The sequence below is a fragment of the Phodopus roborovskii genome, unplaced genomic scaffold (assembly GCF_943737965.1).
Source record: "Phodopus roborovskii unplaced genomic scaffold, PHOROB, whole genome shotgun sequence".
NCBI lineage: Eukaryota > Metazoa > Chordata > Mammalia > Rodentia > Cricetidae > Phodopus > Phodopus roborovskii.
In genome coordinates, this window is record NW_026126636.1 from 357,018 (window position 1) to 377,963 (window position 20,946).

The 20,946-nt window shown below is 40.7% G+C and overlaps 1 protein-coding gene across 1 annotated transcript in view; it reads left to right on the plus strand.

Moving 5' to 3' along the window:
• The first annotated feature begins 2,833 nt into the window (after positions 1-2,833).
• Uri1 (URI1 prefoldin like chaperone) overlaps positions 2,834-20,946 on the plus strand; it is a 51,066-nt gene continuing 32,953 nt past the window's right edge. The window contains exon 1 of the mRNA XM_051206921.1: positions 2,834-3,181. Within this exon, the coding sequence (XP_051062878.1) occupies positions 3,071-3,181 (111 nt within the window). The 5' untranslated portion in view covers positions 2,834-3,070. The remainder of the gene's footprint in view (positions 3,182-20,946) is intronic.

Below are 20,946 nucleotides of genomic sequence, written 5' to 3' on the forward strand. Positions count from 1 at the left end.
TTCAAGTGTGGTTGGTGGGGCTGAGGAGATGGTTCAGTGGTTCAGAGCACTGGCCATTCTTCCAGAGGACCCAGGTTCAATCCCCACCACCCTCATGACAGCTCACAACAGTCTGTAACTCCAGTTTCAGGGGATTTGAAACCCTCACACAGATAGATATACATGCAGGCAAAACCGCAATGCCCATGAAAATAAAAATAAATACGTGTAGTTGACGCATTCTCTGGATTGGGGTTCTAGACCGACTGAAAAGGAGAAGCTGTGAAGCCGGTCCAGAGGCAGAATTCCTTTTGTCTGTTTCCTGGCCTGTGGGGATGATGCTGCTGCCCCATGCTCCTTCCGCTATGAACTCTGTCATGCCTTCCACACCAAGAAGAGCTGTCTAAAACACAGCTAATGCCTTCTACCTCTGGGCCAGTGGTTGGATTCCTTATGGAAGCATTGGGAGAACAAGGGAGAACTTTTTGGAAGAGAGCTGTATTTGTGTAGTGTGGCACGCCCTCTCTAGAGCCAACCACTTCAGATACCAGTCCATTGCCTTTAGACTGGAGCTAGGGCTGAGTCAGCCTGCTGTAATTCAAGCTCTGTGTGATCTGGGGCTGACCGCATCCAAGAGGAGAGGGCGGTGGGCAACTGCCCACAGCCATTTCAGGGTGGAGTTGAACCAGTGACACTGTGACTGACATGGCAAAAACAACTTAAGGAAGGGAGCATTTGTTTTGCCACACCATCTTTAATTTAAGTGGCCTTGGTAAGCTGTTTGCATATGTTGAGGCTGACTCTAAGAGAAAGACAGACTCCCCTTATCTCAGATTCAAACAGGTTTACCCCACTTGTCCTAGGAGACACTTTCCCAGGGCAGGCCGGTCTCATGCTTTAGTGACAGGGAGAAAGTAGAACACACAGCTATATTGCACCCTTGAGAACAGCTAAAGGTTATTCTAAGTGTTATTACTTTTATTTCTCCTGTGATATAAAATGCCTGCGGTGGGAATGAGGAGTTGGGAGGCTCATCAGTGGAGAGAACCCTCTGCTCTAGCTGGAAATAGCCCAAACTGAACTCAGTAGGGCTTCCCCTGTCTTTCTGGGGGATAGTCTAAGTGTTGAATTCATATTATCTATCTGCTGCTTGCTACTTATGTTACTTTTGCCGGCTCTCCCAGTCTGGTAACTCTATTTACTTCTGCTGGATGTTGTAAGGGCCTGATTTGGTATTCTGTTATCTGTTTGCCTCTCGCTATTTGTTCTTTTGCTTTTGCTTGATACACGTTTAATAAAGTCACCCAAAAAAGTAAAGCTATCACAGATCATTTTCTGTACCAGAGAAACCTCTGTACCAGAGGGTTTAGTCAATAGCGCAGAGAGGCATGGTCTGCCTGTCTCAGTTTATTTAACAGAGAGTGACAGGAAGTATATACCCACAAAGACTCACCTCCATTAACTCACTTCCTTCCCTGTAGATACTACATCCCAAATTTTCAACAGCTCTCCAAATCAGTATCACCAGTTGGGGATCAAGTACCGAAACACACAGGGCCAGTTCATAATTCAAAGCCTACCATCAGAGAAATAGCTCCAGAGGTGGCAGTGGAGGATAGACAGACACCTGGTGATGGCAGGATGTAAGAGGTGTCTGGGTTCTGACTGTGTCTCACAAGTGGCTGCATCTGAAGGGAAAGTCAAGAATTCACATTTACCACCTTCCCCAAGCTGTTCCCGCCTTTTCTACTTTCATGCAAATGACAATGAAAATAGGGGACCTGGGAGCTGGGACAGAAGTGGGAGACAGGACAAACAGACCCACAGAGGTCCTGGGTTCTGCAGGTGCCTCCTGACCTATTGCTATATACACAGTGCTGAATGAACAGTAATGGGCTACAGTCAGGGCTTGGAAGAGTTAGGACACCATCAGTTCTACTCAGTGAGGTAGACTAGAGGACTACCATAAACAGAGGCTGCACAAAGGGCTGGAGGAGGAAGTGGGTCCAAGAGATCGATCGATCTATTAATCCATCCATCCATCCATCCATCCATCCATCCATCCATCCATCCATCCATCCATCTTAGGACCAGACTGGCTCCAAACACAGAGATATCCTCCTGCCTCTGCCTCCAGAGTGCTGGGGAATAAAGGCAGGTACCACCACATCCGACCTACTCGTTTTAAAATAGTAAGTGGAATTGAGATGGGCATTTAGCTCAGTTGGTAGAGTGCTGTCTACCAAGCCCAAAACTTTGGGTTTGGTCCTCACAGCTAAACAAAACCAAAAACCAGAACAGTAAATTAAGTGGGATAGAGCAGCAGCTACCTTTGAAAAGTGTTAAACGGTGCATACGTAGTAACATAGTAATATTAATATAGCAGCTTAATATATATAAGGAAACATTGTAATGTTTGCGGTAATTAATACATATGCAAAATACAGTTGTATAATTGTGCATTTTAGCTCATTAAAACACATTAGCTCATTAAAAAGGCATGGGAAGGAGTAGAATTCGATAAAATTAAATGAGTTTATGAAACAGCCTCAGTGCACGAATTAAGTTCCCACCACCACAGGCAGCTTTGAGTGAGTAGGGAGTAGTAGTCCTGCTGCCTCTGCTCATCCCGAGCACATTTTTAGAGCCGCTCAGCCTCCGCCCCGCCCGGGGCTCCGCCCTACAGCCACGCCCACCAGGGCGGAGCCTGCGAGATTCCCGGCGTGCTGCGCGGGCGGGGCGAGGGGGCGGGGCGTGCGCGGAGGCGCGGAGGAGGCGCGGCTGCTGCGGGACGCTCGGCCGGGCCCGGCTGCGGGGGAAAGAGCGTGGCGCTCTTGCTTGTAGGGCCGGCTGCTCCGAGGCGGCGGCGGCGCAGCGGCGGCGGCGGCATGCGCGTGTGAGATGAGGCCTCGGGTAGCCCGGACGCGAGCAGCGGCCCCCGGGGCAGCGGCGAAGACCAGTGCGGCCTCTCCAGTGCGCGGCGCGCGGTGCATGAGGGCGAGCGCGCGGGCGCTGGGCAGCCGCCGGCCACGCCGCCTCCATAAACACTTGTTTAGGACTTGTTCGCCTCGCTGAGGCCGTGGTGCCCGGCATGGAGCCCCCGCCCGAGCCGGAGCCAGAGCCCCAGTCCCTTTCAGAGGCCTCAGCCGCCGCGCCGCTGCGCGCCCCAGAGGTGGCGCGGCTCCGCGAGGAGCAGGAAAAGGTAACAGGCCGCGCTGGGTTTCGGCCCTCGCCGCCTTCCGCCTGCCGCCGCGGCAGACGCAACCTCAAACGCGGCCAGCGCTCCGCGTGCGGCCGAGATCCCCACGCGGGAGCTGCGCAGCCTGGGGCCTGCGGGGAGCAAGGGGAGAAACTTTTGTCACGTGCATTTGTTGTCTTTTCTCTGGAGCCCCTTAACCTTCACCTGGAGGGATGCGGGGGCTCCAGAGGATGCAGGGAACACGATGATAGTCTGTTGACCCTGAGCTGAGAGCAAGGGTTGGGACTAAATGCGGCTTGAGGGTTCGGGACTTTTATTTGTTTTGGTGGGGGGGGGGGCGATTGCACTGTGAACAGAAGTGGTCACTCCTTTTACCCCGTAGCTCTCCGTGGCTTAAATGTTGCTAAAATGTACACACACGCACGCGCGCACGCAGGCACGCACACACGAATCTTATTCGAAGGAGCGTCAAAGTTTGACTACGTTGGTGATGATGCACTTCCTGTGCATTCCCAGCTTTGGGGCTTAGTAGTCAACGAGAGAGGCCTTTCTGTTAAAATTTAACTTCTAGCGTATAATAAATGAGGTGTTCTTTTTTAATTACCGGAGGAGAGGAGAATGCTTTGCATCTCCGAATGGGATTTTTGTGTAAGGAAGTGTGCTTGAGTTAAGAACTACCTCTCCATTGTTCAATGTGAAAATGTCCTGTGGCTTCTGTCTGTAGTTTTTCAAGTTGGTTCCCTCTCCTGAAGTGCCTTGAAGTTCTTTGCAAAGCGACATTTTGCTTAAATTGCCCCATGTCCTATTGAAATAGTATCATGTATTATTAAGGTTTAGGAAATTGCATCAAAACCATCAGAACTCGAGAAGCTCCATGTTTTCTATATTTAAATACTTTTATTTACAACCTTTATATTTGTAATTTATTCCTTGAGAATTTTGTACATGTATATAATCAGATGTATATTCTCCAACCTACACACATTCCCTCCAACACCATTCCCCTTCCAAGTTCATGCCTTTTTTCTTCTTCTAATAACTCAGTGCAGCTGTGCTTCCCACATGTGCATGGGCAGGACCATCCACTGCAGCATGAGCAACATACGGGTTACCACAACCCCATGAGTCATTCTTACCCTAGCAGCTCTCAACTACTGCCAGTAGCTACTAAGTTAGGGGCGGAGCTTCATGAGCTCCTCCCCCATCTAAGCTTGAAGTGTTGCTGTGAAACCTAAACTTTTTAAAATGAATACACCTATGTTAAAAATGTCTACAAAACGTCGTTACGAAGATATACTGAGGTTTACAATACGGCGGTTTTCCTGCCCAAGAAATCCCTTTTGGCTTGGAAACCACCTGTTAACAAATTATAGGAGACTTTTCTACTTTGGTTGGCTTTTATTTTATTTTATTTTTTTTTTTTTGCACTAGATTTTCCATTTGTCCCTAATCTATAATACAACTGTTGGATTTTAAACTCGTAGTTCTTCAAGGTTGGGAGTTTAAAAGTTAACCTGGTTTAGTGCAGTTTAAATAATAAACATTTGCTTGCCTGTTTATTAATGATTCTAGGTGAGCTATGTTATCGGCCCATTTTTTAATTTTTGGAATAAAGTCTCTTTAAGTTGCCCAGGCTGGCCTTGAGCTCCCACTATATCCCAGTCTGGACTTAAAAGCTGTGTGTGACCCTCTTAGACTCAGTCTCCAAAGTAGGTGCAGTTGCATACCTGTAGTATCAGACTTGACTTCTTAATTTTTTAAAAACAGAGACATATTTTAAAAAAGAAAAATCGATGAAAAGAAAGAAAAAACAAAAAACAACCAAGCTCTAAATAAAGCCTTTTTATTTGACAAAACAATTTACCTTCTCTGTGAAAATGTGAAATGACCAGATAGTGTCACCATACTGCCTTCAGTCCATGTGGAAAACACTTTTGCCCTCATAGTGTGAAGTGTGAGTAATGTTGACAAATTCGTTTCTTTCCATGTGTCATCTTTAAAAAGGAGATTCTGGTTTTTATTCTGATGTTAGAGTGAGTGAAATACGAAGGGTACTTTTGGGTGTTCTGAACAGCTTGTTGTGGTTAGTACCATATTTGAGAGAGTACCTGTGGCTGTTAAATCCAGTGGGAGACTGGATGTTTCCAGTGGACACGGACCACAATACCATTGTCAGTCCTGTCTTGTCTTAGTATTAATTTGGCATATAAAGGAAATGTGCATATCTGTTTTGGTTATGTAAAATGTCTCTTAGTTCATAATAAAACCCTTCAGTATTTATTAGAAAAGTCTGCATGGGTAGACAGGAGATTCCAGAGGCCTTAACAAAATACACTGATTAGATAGCTGTGCTTTCATTAGAGTTTAGCATAGGAAAGCTTTGCTTTGTAAATTGTGAATTATTAGTTTTGTGAGGGACTTTGTTTAGGTTTTAAAGCCAACTCACTTTTAATAGTTCTGCCTTTTCAGGTGTGGAAGTAGAAGCATGTGTCAATGTAAAGGGAAAAGTGTCATAGTATCTTTGTATGAGTGAACACCTAGTATCCTTTATGTCAGTCAGATGTACCCAAGCTCTTAGCCTTTCCCTGTGTGGGATTGGTTGAGAGGGAATTAAACTTTCAACAAAGTGACTCTTTTTGCTGTGGTGGTGGCATCTGTCACTGGCTTTTGGATGCAGAAAGTACCTGAGTACCTTACATACAGGCTTAGGGAGCAGCTCTCCGAGCCTGGCTTGAGAAGTGCTGTAGGTACCGTTTAAGTGTCATTGTCCTTGTTTTGTTGAAATCTCACTAAGTGGACCAGGTTTTATCCTGCTCCTGTTTGACCCTGGTTGATACTGGGGCACTGAATCAGAGAAGGAAAAGTTGGCAGCTTGAAGAAAAGGATAACATAGCATGAATGAGCCCCATCCCCAGTGGGTGACAGCATCTGAGGTAAAGGGACAGGGTCAGGGTCAAGTACATTAATGTTCCTTTCTCTTTCATGTATGGAGCCAGTGGCGAAAACACTGTCAACCCCCTGCCTCCTCTTTTTCTGGAAACTGAGTTATTCTTTTTTTCCCTTTCTTTTAAGACATTGTCTCATGAGCCAGTGCTGCCCCAGCCTCCCCAAGTGTGTGTCACTGGGACTTTTGTTCCCCCTGTTCCCATCTCTGGGGGCTGGGGGACTAATGGTGTGTGCAACCAAACAGTCTTTTTTAGGTTGGCATTCAAATGATGGGTTTCATTATGGCTTCTTTATCTTTCATTCCCCTCCATCCTTTATTGATCTGGCAAAAAGGCATGCAAGAAAAGTTTCTGTGGTTTTTGTTTAGAACAGGAAGAACCTGAAAATTATGTGTTGGAGGACTGTTAAAGAAGTCAAGATGCGAGTGTTGGACAGGCATGCAAACTATAGAACAGTAGGTATGATGTGGGTCCTGTTTGCTTAGGCACTCATATAAATATTCACTTAATATAAAAACTACCATAGAAGAACAATTGTAACGAGTACGGTTTTTCTGCCTGCCGCTGGTCTTGTCCCGCCGTCACGCCAGCCCCAAATAACGCACAGAGACTCTGTATTTGATATAATCCTGTTGGCCTGTTACTAGTTTCTTATCGGCTAGCTCTGTCTTAATTATTAACCCATTTCTATGTATTTCCACGTGATCTTACTGAGAGCAGAGGATTGGCAGTTCTGTTCTCTCCAGGCTCTCCACCTTGGCTCCTCCTTCCTATTTCCTATTTTCTCCTTGTCTCCTAGTCCCTCCTATCTTCTTTCCTATTGGCCAACAGTGCTTTATTCATTAACCAGTATGAGAAACATATACAGAATGACATCTCCCATCAAACAATGGTTGTATTTTGCCTAATAGTTGGTAAAATTAGAAGAGTTCAGTTTTTCAATAAAGTTGTTGACATTTAATTTTTGTGCACGAAAAATAAGTATTGGTTAGGTTGTGAATACCAGCTACATAGGTTTATTTCTCATTTTAGTGTTTATTTAATTTATTAAAAGCATTTCCAGTTAGTTTCCTTTTATTTTTTCTTCTCAAAGATTTAGCTTAATCTTTCTGACAAAAGATAAAAGAAGAGAGAAACTCAGATTTTTTTGTTTTGTTGTTGTTGTTGTTATTATTATTATTATTATTATTATTATTAGTGGTTTTTCGAGACATTGTTTCTCTGTGTTGCCTTGGCTGTCTTAGAACTCACTCTGTAGACCAGGCTGTGCTCCAACTCAGACAGAGATCCACCTGCCTCTGGAGTGCTGGGATTAAAGGTGTACGCTACCATCACCTGGCTTTATATTGTTTTTTTGAGACAGTCTTAGTATGTAGTCCTGACTAGTTTTGAATTTGTGGCAATCCTTCTGCCTCAGCCTATGTGCTGGAATTCCGGTATCAGTTTGTGAGCCACTTGTATAAAGATTGGGTAGAAAGATGAGGGCTCCATGGAGTTTACGCACATTGAATTCCCATCTTCTTCAGTGTGGTGAAGTATTTCGGGCTCCTTTACATTGTGCTCCCAGCCCCAGTCTGTGACAGGACTGCCATCAGGTATTTCTGACTACTCTGCACAGGTTTCTTGCATGAAAGTCTTGCTAAATCTGCTTCTTTGGAATTGGCATTATGTTGAAATTTTGTTTTCTTGGTTAAGGCTTATTTCTGGGATAGTTGTTTCATATATAATACTGCATTTTATTAGTAGAGGTAGTGAGATTTATTATCTGAAAGAACTGGGGTGAAGTGTGTTTCCATAGGTTCATTTCTAGGACAGAAGTACTGAGGGCTTGAAGTAATTATCGTTTAGAATTTTGAAGTAGCTAATACTCTCCTTATACTAGAGAGTCTTGGAGAATTAAATGCAGTAGAAGTAAATATTTCTTAAAGCAGAACATCTACTTTAGCTTAATGGAAAATTTTCATTTTTGTCTTGGTGAATTCCTTTTGGTTTAAGGAACTGTCAGTCCAGTAGTTGGAATCCAAGTCGTAGGGTTGAGTCACCACTGCCCGAGTTGTGCTGAGCTCAGTTTCAATTGAAGAGGTCACATTAGTGAAGACATGTAGAAGGCACCTTTACATGTCTGATGGTAGTGATTGATGGGGATAAAAGAATAGCACTGGGAGACAAGGACTGGTGGGGAATGCCCCTTATATAAGTAAGCAACGAGTCAGGGTGTAGTGCAGTTTCATCATAGCAGAAACCCTCAGTATGTGGGCATGAGCCTGTGTGGAAGACATTTTGGAGAAGAGTTTTATGTAGATGGATGTGAGTCAGGCTGAGAGTTCTGCTAGGTCTCTTCACTAAGGGTTTTGAGTTTTATTTTTGCAAGAGGAGAAATGACTGCACCACATTTGAAGCTGATCTTCCTTGTAAGTATCCTTTTGTCATGCATATGTGAAGAAGGAGGGGGGTTGCAAGCTCATACTTCCCAGAGGAGTCTGTCTGTCTGTCTATGCCAAGCATTTTGCTGGGTATTTATGCAGTTGATGTTGGAGTTTCTGTGAGCATTCTCAGTTTTCCAGTTGAATACTTTGAGTTGTTTGTAGTTTTTGCCTAGACTTCTCATCGGGTATGTCTGTCTTTGGTTCTGCCTACATTGCTATTTTCAGAAATGGTTATACTAACTTACATGCCTGCCAGCTGTGGTACATGGTCCAGCTTCTCTACATTTTAAATTACTTTAATACCTTAGGTGTTGTTCATTGCTTTCATAATTGCTACTCATTCTAGTGATTAATGAGGTTGATCATCTTTTTAAGTGTTTTTGAGCGGTTTTGACTTTTAACTTCTTCAAAGGAAAATAGCCACTGGTTGCTTTTTCAACTTCTGTGGTGGATATTTGTCATATTCTAGTTGATTCATAGTAATTGCTCATACATTATTTATTTATTCATTCATTTATTTATTTGCTTATGGTTTTTCGAGACAGGCTTTCTTTGTGTAGCCCTGGCTGGCCTGGAACTGGAACTAGCTCTATAGACCAAGCTGGCCTTGAACTCATCTGCCTGCATCTGCTTCCGGAGTGCTGGGATTAAAGGCATGCACTGCCAATGTTCAGCCCATACATTTTTTTAATTAAAAATTTTTTTTCATTTTTTTTACATACTGACCAAATCCCCCCCCCCCCAGTTTCCAGTTTCCCTCCCCTGTTCACACATTTTTGATGTAAGTGTATTTTCAGTTATGGAGTTTAAATTTCTTGCTGTTTTGAGGCTTGAATTAGCATTCTGTAGTGTTGTTCTTCGATGACCTGAAATTCTTAATTTTTGTAGTTAGTCAGTGTTTGTTTGCTTGGGAACACAGGGTTGTGCCTATGTAGGCAAGCCCTTTACTACTAGTGAGCTACACTCCAGTCCTGTTTTTAAGACATTATTTTTACTCATGTTCTGGACAAACCCTCTTAATACTACATAGCATGTTCGAGCAGCAATCTGTTCACTATTGATTTGGATACACTTAGGGATTGAGGGGTCTCACTTCTGCATTTGGGTGTTTAGTTGCCACATCACCATTTACTGGGACGATTGTTTTTTTCCACTTTCTTGTCATCTTGGGTATGACAGGTGATTGGTGTGATTTGTTTTTCAAGTCTGTTTTGATGGTTTGTCTATTCTTGCAGCCAGAATTATTCTGCTGTAGTCATTATGGCTTCCTAAGTTATCCCCCCCCATTATTTATTATTACTCAGTGTGTGTTGTTTGTATATGTGCTTTGATGTGTATGTGAGGTCAGCACCATTGTGGAGTTGGTTCTATCCATCTGCCTATAGGTGTTTATGTTTTCCTGGCAAATGCCTTTAACCTGCTGAGCCATCTCACTGGCCCTAGAGGTTCTCTTGACATGCATAGTGTAAATGTAGTGGTAGTTACTCAGATTGCTTTGTCTCTCCAAGTCATTATGCTTTTTGTTTGTTTTCATGCCTTTGGTACTGTTAGGATCTCTAAGTGTAAGACCAAATGTTACTTATGTAATGGGCCTCAGGAACAACTGTCTAGAATAACCATTAAAGACAGGTAATTTGTGGGTATTTCTTTGACTTTTGGTGGTATGGAAATAGAACCAAGTGTGTTGTGCTTGCTAGACATGTGTTTTACTACTGAGCTATATCCCTCAGTGCTTTTTAATTTTCTATGTTGAGACAGGATTTTGCTAGCTAGCCAGACTGGTTTCAAACTTGCAGTCCTCCTGTTTCTGCCAAGTAGGTGTATTATGGACATGTACCTACCAATGTCCCCAATTTATATTTGCTTCTTATCAGATAAAGTGAATTTTATTATAACAGCTTCCTGAAAGAGCTTTAATGGTTGAATATTGAAGTTTAGAAAATGCTTTTCTGTTTCCTGAAAGGAGTCTGTTTGATAATTCTGATGTTGAAGTGGTTTACTCTTTTGTTTTGAGACAGGGTCTTCCAGTGCAGCTCAGGCTGTCCTGGAACCAAAATGTTTCCTGCTTTAGCCTTCCCAGTGTGTGTTTTGGGTCTCTCAGACTTATGTCTTGAAGTACTTTACCAACTGAGCCGTCTTCCAGCCTCACTCTACAGAAGTTTAGTGCACAAAACTTAATGTTAGTGTAGTAAATATTTACGACTACTTCACATACCATTTTAGAAGAAAGGATGGTCAGGTATCTGAATGTTACTGTAGTATGAAGTTTTCTTCAAGTGACTGGGTCCCTCTTCCCTTCTCTTAGGCCTATGCTATTCTCTCAATTATTTCCCCTTCTTCATTCAGGACAGTCAGCTTTTATTCAGTATCTGCTGTCTCCAGATTTTTAGTTCTTCCTTGTCGTCATGGTCATTCCTAGTACTTAGTGATACAAGATAACCCTTGCACAGAACTTCCTTTCAAACCCATTTCCTGTGTCCAGGGGTTTTGCCTAGTTTTGGTGTAAAGAAGCTTAAGAGTCAAAAAAGGAGCAGAATTAGGGACCTTCATTCCAACTACCTCAATCTTGTATACAGTTTTGCCATCTCTGACCTATGACTCTCACCATTGTTCCCCAAACACTTTGATCTCTGCACACAGAGGTTGTAGCCAAAAGCATAGCCGCTCCATGCTAACTTCCTTCTGTAGCAATCTATATTCTCTTGTAGGATTCATGTATTCTAGGTCTGTCATACAACTGAGATCATGTATTTATATTAAGACTTTGGCTTATTTTGCTTGACACCTTCTTTAGGTTTGTGTTGGGTTAGAACTCAGTCCCCTTGCCAGTGAGTAGTATTCCATTGTATATCTGTGGCTCATTTGGTTTGCCTTTCATCTAATGGACACAGGTTCTTTCTGCCTTTTGGCTGTTGTGAATAGTGTTATTCTGAACTGTGTAAGCATCTGAATCTGTTTTCAGTTCTTTGGCATGTGCACCTGGGAATAGAGTGAGTGGTTGAAACCTATAGTAGCAGGAACACTGCACTATCTTCCATAGGAGCTGCATGTCATGTCCCCAATAGCAGTATATGAAAATGCCAGTCTCTGCACACCCTTTCTGTCTTAATAGGTTTGAAGGGGAGAGTGCTTATGATTTCTGTTTTTGTAATGACTAGGGATGTTGCCCAACTCTTCACATGCCTACTGGCCATTTGTGAATCCACTTGAAGAAATTTCTATTCATATCCTTTGTCCATATTTTAATTGGTTTGTCATTTTATTGTTGAGTTACAAGAATTTTTTTATAGATGAATATTTAACTCTGGTATGTAATTTATATATTTTATTCCTGATTTCTTTGTTTATATTTTTGATAATGTCCTTTAATGCACAGAAGTTTAAAATTTTCTCTTCTTTTCTTTTAAATTTACTCTTGTATGTGTTTGTGCTGTGGTATGATCCTGGAGGTCAGAGTACACCTTTGTGGAGTCTTTTCTTTCTGTGGGTTCTGGGACTTGAACTTGGGTTGCCAGGTTTGCTCAGCAAGTACAACTTTACCCATTGAGCTACCTTGAAAGCCTGAAATGCAGGACTTCAGAGTTTTTTTTTTTTTTTTTTTTTTTTTAAGCTCTTCCAGAATTAACTTTTTTGAGGTGAACTTTTTTGTTGTTGTTTTGGTTTTCAAGACAGGGTTTGTCTGTGTAACAGGGCTGGCCATCCTGGAACTCATTCTGTAGATCAGGCTGGCTTCTGAACTCACAGAGATCCTCCTGCCTCTGCCTCCCAGTACTGGGATTAAAGGAATGTGCTATCATTGCCCAGCTCCGAGGTGAACGTTTGAATTGTGTTGGATTTATTAATCTCTCACTTTTGTTTTCTGAATATATAAAACATCTTACAGGGCTCAAAATCACAACTACATAAGAAATTTATTCCTATTCCTGCCCTTGTCTCCCCTTATAGAGAACGATTTTTAGTTTATTTTCAGATTTACCTCATTGTGTTCCCTCCTTTAAACTAAAAGAGTATAATTACATGCCCTATTACCTCCATCCTGCCTCCATTCATAAAAGGTAGCATAGTCTATTTTGCTTCTTGTCCATCTTACTAAATGAAATACCTGGGATTTTTCTAGTTCCTAGAGATACTTTAGCCTATTTTATAGTATCTAATACTCCCCTGTATATATAATCATCATTTAATTTTCATGTTGTCAATATTTGTTATACAAAGTTGTAAAATAACAGCTTTCACTGTGCTGTTTTCCTCCTCTTCTTTATTACCTTCTTGTATGCTCCCCATCCCTTGCCTTTTCCCCAACAGTCTTCCTTCTGCATCTTTTCGGACTCTAATCTGTATTCTCCCTATGGTAAAAACAAAAACCAAACAAACAAACAAAAAAATCCAACAAAAGCCACGAAAATTTATCTGACTCTGGCCTGTTTTGCCTAACATGATGGTACCATGCATTTTCTTAAGACAACATGACTTTTTTCTTCTTTAGTGCTGAATAGTGCCTTGTTTGTTTGTTTGTTTGCTTGAGACAAGTCTGCCTGTGTACCTAAGGATGACTTTCAATCTCTGACCTTCCTCTTCACTTCTAGAGTGCTGGGATTGTACGTTTGTGCCAGTATTCCTGGTTTCACGGTGTCTTGGGCATTGAACTCAGGGCCTTGTGCATGGTGGTGCAAGTGCTTTACCAACTGAGCTAATCCTTACCCCAAATAATATTTTTATGTCCTATTTTCTTTATTCAGTAATCTGTTGATTACTCCATGTGTTGGCTATTGTGACTAGTGCAACAGTAAAGGCTATACACATGTCTTTTGTATGCTGCCTTTGATTTCTTTGACTATGTACCCAGAAGTGGAATAGGTGGAACATGATGATCTGGGGTGTGTGTGTTTCTATGTGTCTGTGTGTGTAATCTCAATGCTTATTCCTATCGTGGTTGTACTAATGGACATTCTCACTATGTCTACTCCCTTCAGCATTTGTTTTATTAAAATCTTTTGTGTGTGTTGTGTGTGTGTCTGTATAAGTTTATGTGCACCACATACATACAGGTGTCTTTGGAGGCCAGAAGAAGCTGTTGTATTGCCTGGAGCAGGCAGTTGTGAGCCACCCAGTGTGGATGCTGGGAACTGAACTGAGACCTCTCAAAGAGCAGCAAGTGCTCTCACCTGCAGTCACCTCTAGCCCTTGTTGATAGTATTTATAATTTGTTAATGGGATGGTCTGGGCCTAGAGATTGGAGATTTAAAAACATAGATAAATGTGTTTTTTTAAAGGACTATTCACATTTTCCATTTCTTACATCACTTAGGAAAGTGATTTTATATTTATGTGTGTATGTATAAGTATAAAATACATATTTACACACATGTAATATATATATGATGTCTTATTTACCATATTTTTTAAACTGATAGTTTGATAGTGGTTTTTAAAAATTGCTATTATTTATAACTTGATTTGTCTTCCTAGGAGTTTATCAGGCAGTGAAATTTGTCTCAAGGATCAACTTTTAGCTTTGTTAATTTTCTTATTTTGTAAATATGCTTCTCCATTAATTTTTTGCTTTGCTTTTGTTTCTTCCTTTAAGGTCTTTTTTTTTTTTTAAGATCATTAACATTTTTTTCTTTGTAATTTTGCATTTTACTTTTTTATTGCCTTATATAACTCACATGCTTAATTTTACTGTGATCAAAGAACATATAATTGAAAAATTGGAATTTGATTTTTGTTTTATGAATGAATGAATATATGGCCATTTCTTGATAAGTAGTTCATTTTTCTTCTGTCTTGCAAATAAATTTAATTCCTTAGTTCTTGAATTCAGCATCTCTTCTAGCTCCAGTTGGTTGGATGTTTTGTTCAAGTACTTTAAGGCCATCTTTTCTAGTACTCTGGGTGAACCAGAGATATGTATTATCACCTTCATTATCGCTACAAAGCTGTGATGTTCATTGTGTACAGTTTAGGATTATCAAAACTTCTGGTCAGTTGATTTTTTTTTTTGTTTTTACTATTTTGAATTTTTATTTTCCCATCTTTGAAGATATTCTTGTCTTCAGTTTGCCTTTATTAAGATATTAGTATGCTTTTTGTGATCTGTCATTTTAAACTTCAATACTTATGTTTGAAGTATGTTTCTTATAAATAGCATGTAGTTGTGGTTTTAATTTTTAGTTGACACCTTTTCTTTTTAAAGCAGTTACGGCTAAGTACAATTGAGATTTGGCTAAGTACAATTGAAATTTATCTTTTCTAATTTGTTGTACAAAAGACATCACCCTGTCTGTAAGGTTTTTTTTTTTTTTTTTTTGGTGTGTGTGGGTGGGTGGTTTCTGGAGAGATGGCTCAAAGGTCCTGAGTTCAATTCCCAGCAACTATATGGTGGCTCACAACCATCTGTATGCCTGCAGAACACTATGCATAATAAATAAATATCTTGGAAAAGCTAGGCTGTGATATTAAACAGTAGCTTTTTTTTCTATCCTACACATCCATCAACAAACACCCTTCTGCCTTTTCTGTTCCTGAGTTAGACTAATCCAGGTAGCTCATGCAAGCAGTCATAGTTGTGCCCTGTTATCAATGGACTGTTTGACTTAGTGTAATATGTTCAAAGTATGCATGTTGTAGCACTTACCATATTCTTCCCCTTTGTTGTATGTGTCTGATGTGTGTGTGTGTGTGTCTGCGTGCATGTGTATTTATGTATAGACTTCTATGTGTTTATGAATGTGGTTATGTAGCTGCCATGGTGTACTTGTGGAGGTCAGGACAACTTGGGTGTTGTTCTTTGCCTTCCATCTTGTTTGAGACAGTGTCTGTCTGTTGTGAGCTGCTGAATACAGTAGGCTAGCTGGCCTTTGAGTTTCCAGGGATTCTCCTGTCTCTGCTTCCCATCTCTTTGTAGGAGCCTAGGATTACAGATGTTTGTTTGTGTGTGTTTGGATTTTTATGTGGATTTTAGGCATTCAAACCAGGTCCTCATGTTTGTGTGGCAAATGCTTTTTGTCCACTTAAGCAATCTTTCCAGTATTGTCTTGGTTTTGAGACAGGATCTGGGTACGACGTTCTCCAATCTCTAGGCTTGTTTCTCTAGGCTGTGTCTTAGAGTAGCTTGGGACTCATACTGCTGTGCATATATTAATAATGATAGATTCCTAAGTTATTTTTTTCAGTACTTCAAGATTTTATTTTGTTGTCATCCAGTTTCTGGAATTTTGTGCAGCAGTTATCTCTAACTTTAACTTTTGTTGGTCCTTTGAAAGCTGTAAGCCATCTCTCTGGCCTCTCCTCTCCAGCTATACCCAGACTTCTTTTTTCCCTTGGTTTTCATCACTAACTTCATTGTTGTGCTCAGATGTTAAGACATACTGACTTATGTTGTGCGAAGACTCTGTTTAACATTGGCTCTGCTAATTTTAGAAATGTCAGTTGGATGATTTTTCTTCTTTTTGCCTCCCTTCCTCCTTCTCTTCCTGCTTCCCTCCTTCCCTCCCTCCTCCACTTTGTGTCTGGTGAAAGAATACAGGGTTTTGCACTTGCTTGGCAGGTGTTCTGCCACTGAGCTAGAGCTACAGCCATAGCCTTTTCACTTAATTCTTTTTAAAAAAGATTTCCAGTGACATTTTCTGTTTTTTCATACATTTTTCATCTTTTCTTGTATATTCTTGCACATGGCATTGTAATTTTAGTGCCCTGGTTTATTGACATCAGTGTCCAGATCATACAACCTTTTCGTTGTTTTATTTCTTTTGTCTGCTGTTGGAGCATGTCCTTCTGTGTTGTGGTATTGTAGTCCTTCTGGGTTAATGCAGGGATGGTGGATGTGTCTGAAGATGGTGTCTTCCTCTGGGAGAGGCCTCATCTACCTTTAGATAGACAGAGTGTGAGCTGTCCAAGATCAGCCACCTCCTGGCAGGTGCTGAGTGGAGTGAGGGCCAAGTGCCTGCTGTAGTGACTGGGGTGCTGTTTGGTTCCTTTTGGACTTTGTCTGAGAGTTTAGCTTGTTCACATTTTTTCGAAGCTTCTCAACTCTTTAGTTTCTGTTTTATTTCCATTTCTTCTCAAAGGTTTGGTTTAGCTTTTTAGTGTTTTAGCTTCAGGATTTGACAGGCATCCTTGGGTGGAGACTAGCTCACGTCTTCACAGATTTCTTTGCATTGTCAACCTCTCTTGCCTGCTTCTGTCCCAGCTGTGGTTGTCTCTTCAGGACCTGCCACAATGCTCAACTCTTGCCAAGGCACAAAATTGCCTAAACCACATTGTGGGAAATCAACTCTCATTTTCCAGTTCCCTCTCAATCCCTAGGTCCTCTCTGTTACTTTGATAACTCTTAGCTGTCTTTAAACTTGATTTTCTTATTTACCTGGTGTTTCCAGTTCTCAGTGAGCTTTGAACTTATTTGGCTAACTTAGTTTTCCTACAGTCTGCCTGTCAGTGGTGTACCTTAACATGCAGAATGTCATCTCAGATTGCGTTAATTTTGCTTTTATATTACTAGTAAGCCACCCCTCTTTTTTTTTTTTTTCTATTTGTATTCACTGTTTAATGCATTGTTTCCTTTGAGTGTTACAGTATGGTTTTATCCTATTCTGTGTGACAAGTTTCACCATTTTGGCTTTAAGTCAGTTGTAAACTGTACTTGAAAGGAATTTCTGCAAAAATTGTGTGAAGTAAGGGTGGTGTGTGTGTGTGTGTGTGTGTGTGTGTGTGTGTGTGTGTGTGTGTGTGTGTGTGTTGCTTGCTTTCTACTTTGTTACCAGCAGTCTCAGGTGTCTCCTGGTTGGGAGCATCTCACCCCTTCTGATTACCTGAGTCCTCACATCTGAAATGGGTCAGTTGGTTTTGGTAGCAGCAGGCATGGGCCTTCTCCATTCTGGGGCTGTATATGCTCAAAAGAAGTTCTGTAACGGCCTATTTTTTAGTGGAAACAGTAGTTTTCCAGAGGAAGGTATGCAAATGGACAGGCAATGATGGATATTCCTAGTCAAATAATAGGCATGCAAGCTGTCCAGGCAGCCCTCAGATTTAGAAGTAAAGTTCATCCCCTCTGTAGTCATGGAATCTGCAAAGCACTGAGAATGGAGTTATCGTAGGTCTGTGAAATGGCCACATATTGACATAATGGGCCATGTAATACTCAGGTTTCATTGCAAATGTTATATTTACAGGGGGCATTCTGTAACAGGGTGTGTATACTGTGTATTAAAATATATCAAATTCTTTTCTTATTTGGAGACAGGGCCTTATGTTTGAAATACTAGTTATAGCTGAATTTCTGATTTTCTCTTACTCCCCAGTCCTGAATTACAGGTGTGTGTGCCCCCATTGTTGGATTGGAGATTGCATCTTGGGCCCCATTCATGCTAGGCAAATGTTCTGCCACGTAAAGTCTGCATGTTCTAAAACACACCAATTCTGAAATTTTTGGCTTGTGGTAATAGTAGACAGTCTGCCATTTTAGAGAAGGTTCTTTCATCCTTTAGGAAGCTCTCAGGTGACCATGCTTTCCTCACATCCCCTGGCTTCAGTGCAGTGAGAACTTTGAGCAGTTTTACAACCTAATGGGAAGCTGCAGTCCAGCAAGAGAAGCTGACCCAATGAATTTAGACAGCCTACAGAGTTGCTCCCACACTGCTCTTGGTACCTGTGCAGTAACCCGTGCAGGAGGGATCTGAGGTTGCAGGTAGGGCAAATAGTCCTAGAAGAGAAGTGAAGCCTTTCTGAGGGAAAGGATCAGGTTAGAAGTGCACATAATCTTTCAGGTTCTCTGCATCAGTCCAACTTTGCTCTGCTGCTTGTGCTGTACTTGCGGATCGAATGGGTTGATGCCCCCTTGTGGTCTGTTGTCAAAATAAATACATAAATAAGTACAGTAGAGCTCGCTGCATGTTAACCCCCTCCCCTTATTCCTTTATAAAGAAATGTTTAAAAAGCAATTTCTAAGGAAAACAAGCTGTTGTTTTTTGTCTTTTTTTTTCCTGTATAGGATACAATTTGTCAGACATGCTTTGATCTTTAGTAAGAGAACGTGTGAGTGCTATGCTGAGAAGGACATGGAGAAGTGGCAGCAGTGACTGCAGATTCAGCAGCCTTTCTTCCCACATTACTCTTGCTCAGGCTGAAGGCAGGCTTGTCCAAGACATCATGCACATGGGGCGAGACAGTTGAGATTTAAAACTGATTTCATGTGGCCACTTCTGGGACCAGTTATTTCATCCCAGAAAGCAGGCTTCTTTTTTGTTATAAAGAGGTTAAGACCTATGTAATTGGAGTGATTGAGTGGACTGTCATAAGAAGTCTTGTTATAAATCTTAGGTCTATACCTAAATGTACAGATGATTATATATCCGCCTGGTTGTTAATGATAGTTTGTTTAAACAATGGTGGGTTAGGTAAGGGTCCTTTTTCTTTATGTGGTATCACTGCTGTGTTACTGTGTGAACATATTTATAAATGTGTAGTTACTATATTAAAGAACTACCTAGCTTAATATTTTTAGTAGTACAAGCTTGCTAAGTAACTGTTTTTAAAAACATTATAGGAACTTTTTAGGCATAATATTTGCAAGTTTGAACACTTAATTTTAAAAAAACAAAACGAAGTTGGTATCAGTTCTTCCATAGGGACTTTCCTTTTGTGGAGGTCAGCACAGTGATGAAACACCTTTTGTTGTTTTGTTTTGGAAACTTGCACATAGAATCAGACCTCTCTCTTACTGTCATTCACTTAATATTTTAAGAAATTAGCATGAGTTCCCTGGCAGAAGAAACTAGATAATTTGGTGTTAACTTTACAAAAAAGTCAGTTTTTAAAATTCAGGTACATTCAGCTTTGAATCTGGATTTTCACTTGTTTAGATTTTTTTTCCCCCCTTGGCAGTTAAATTAAAAGCATCTGAAAAAATAACTTTTTGATGATGATGATGATGTGTGTGTCTGTCTGTCTGTCTGTCTGTCTGTGTGTGTGTGTGTGATATTTTTGGCTTCCATGCATTTTCAATCTGCCTCCTTTGAACACTTGATTTCCAGGGTCCTACTTCTATTGTGTATTTTTGTTCCGTGTGTCTGGTGTTCTGAAAGCTATGTGGAACCCACAAAGACTATACATGTAGAACAGTATTTTGGTAGTGAGAATGTCGCTTGTACAGTATGAAACGTAGTTTCGTTGCTGGTATGTCTTTGAATATCTGCTTAGAGGGACTATTTTAGGAAAGGAAATGGGAGGGAGTGTGGAAGCGTGACTAGAACCAGGCAGAGGAACTGTGTGGGTGATGGCAAGAACACATGCCATGCTACCAGGGCTTGTTTTTAAACATGAAAAGCGTGTGTGCCAAATTTACATATTTACTAATTAAAAAGGCTTGCTGGAAACATTAAGTAGACTATCTTTCATAACCTTTAACACCATCACTAATGGATATAGCCTAGAAAATTTCACCGAAGGTCCTTTAAATAATGTAAATGATTATGAATATGTAACTAGTTAATATGCAGCTAGGAAAGGATTATCATGTAGAGGTTAATGAACACTCTGCTCTTACGGGTTGCAGAGCTTTTCTTTCTGTGCTTTTGGCTCACTTCATGCTTGGAAACACTCCCGCTAGGACTGGAAACATCCTGTTTTGGGGTCTCATCTTGATGGGGTTCTTAAATAGAAACTTCATAATTTTTTTTTGCAAAGATTTATGTTTCTTTTTTCAATCTATATTTAATTCTGTTTGTCTTTTATAATTATTGCCAAACCAGAAACAGTGGTGTGGGCTAATGTAGCTTTAGTGGACTCTTACAGATGTTAAGTCAGTACTCTATTATATATTGCCACTGTTATTAAGTGTTGCTGTGTGATTGATACTTAACTGCAGATCTTCATTTGGTAGGGACTTTTTATGCTGAGTTAATGGGCAGTGTGGCCGAGCATGATTACAGCATGCATTTTGGTTCAGGATTGTTGCTTTACCATTTAAAATGTTCAAAATGACTTTTTTTTGGAATTAAATTTTAGAATAGAGGAATTTAGTGACAACTCTTAAAAAAATGTGATTTTGGGGGTAAAACATTTTGCATATGCAAGAAATAAGATTGGCTCTGAGAACCTGGAGCTGAAACTAGGTCATGCTGCTGTCTTCCCCATGTGGCCTCTGCAATTCACCTTTTGTGTCTTAGTTTCTCTATCTCTAAAATGGTTCTGTAGTATTCTAGATTAGCAGTTTGTGAAAATAGTATTAAATTAAAAATTTCCACTTAACAGTGTTAGTTTCCTAATTGCATTTCTTTTGTGTTTTCTTAGTATTTTTGAATCTAGTCAAATTCTTAAAGGAGAGCATAACTTTTATTCATGATTCCATTCTTTTATTATTATAAACAACTTAAACTGTTTTATCATAATTCACTGGTCA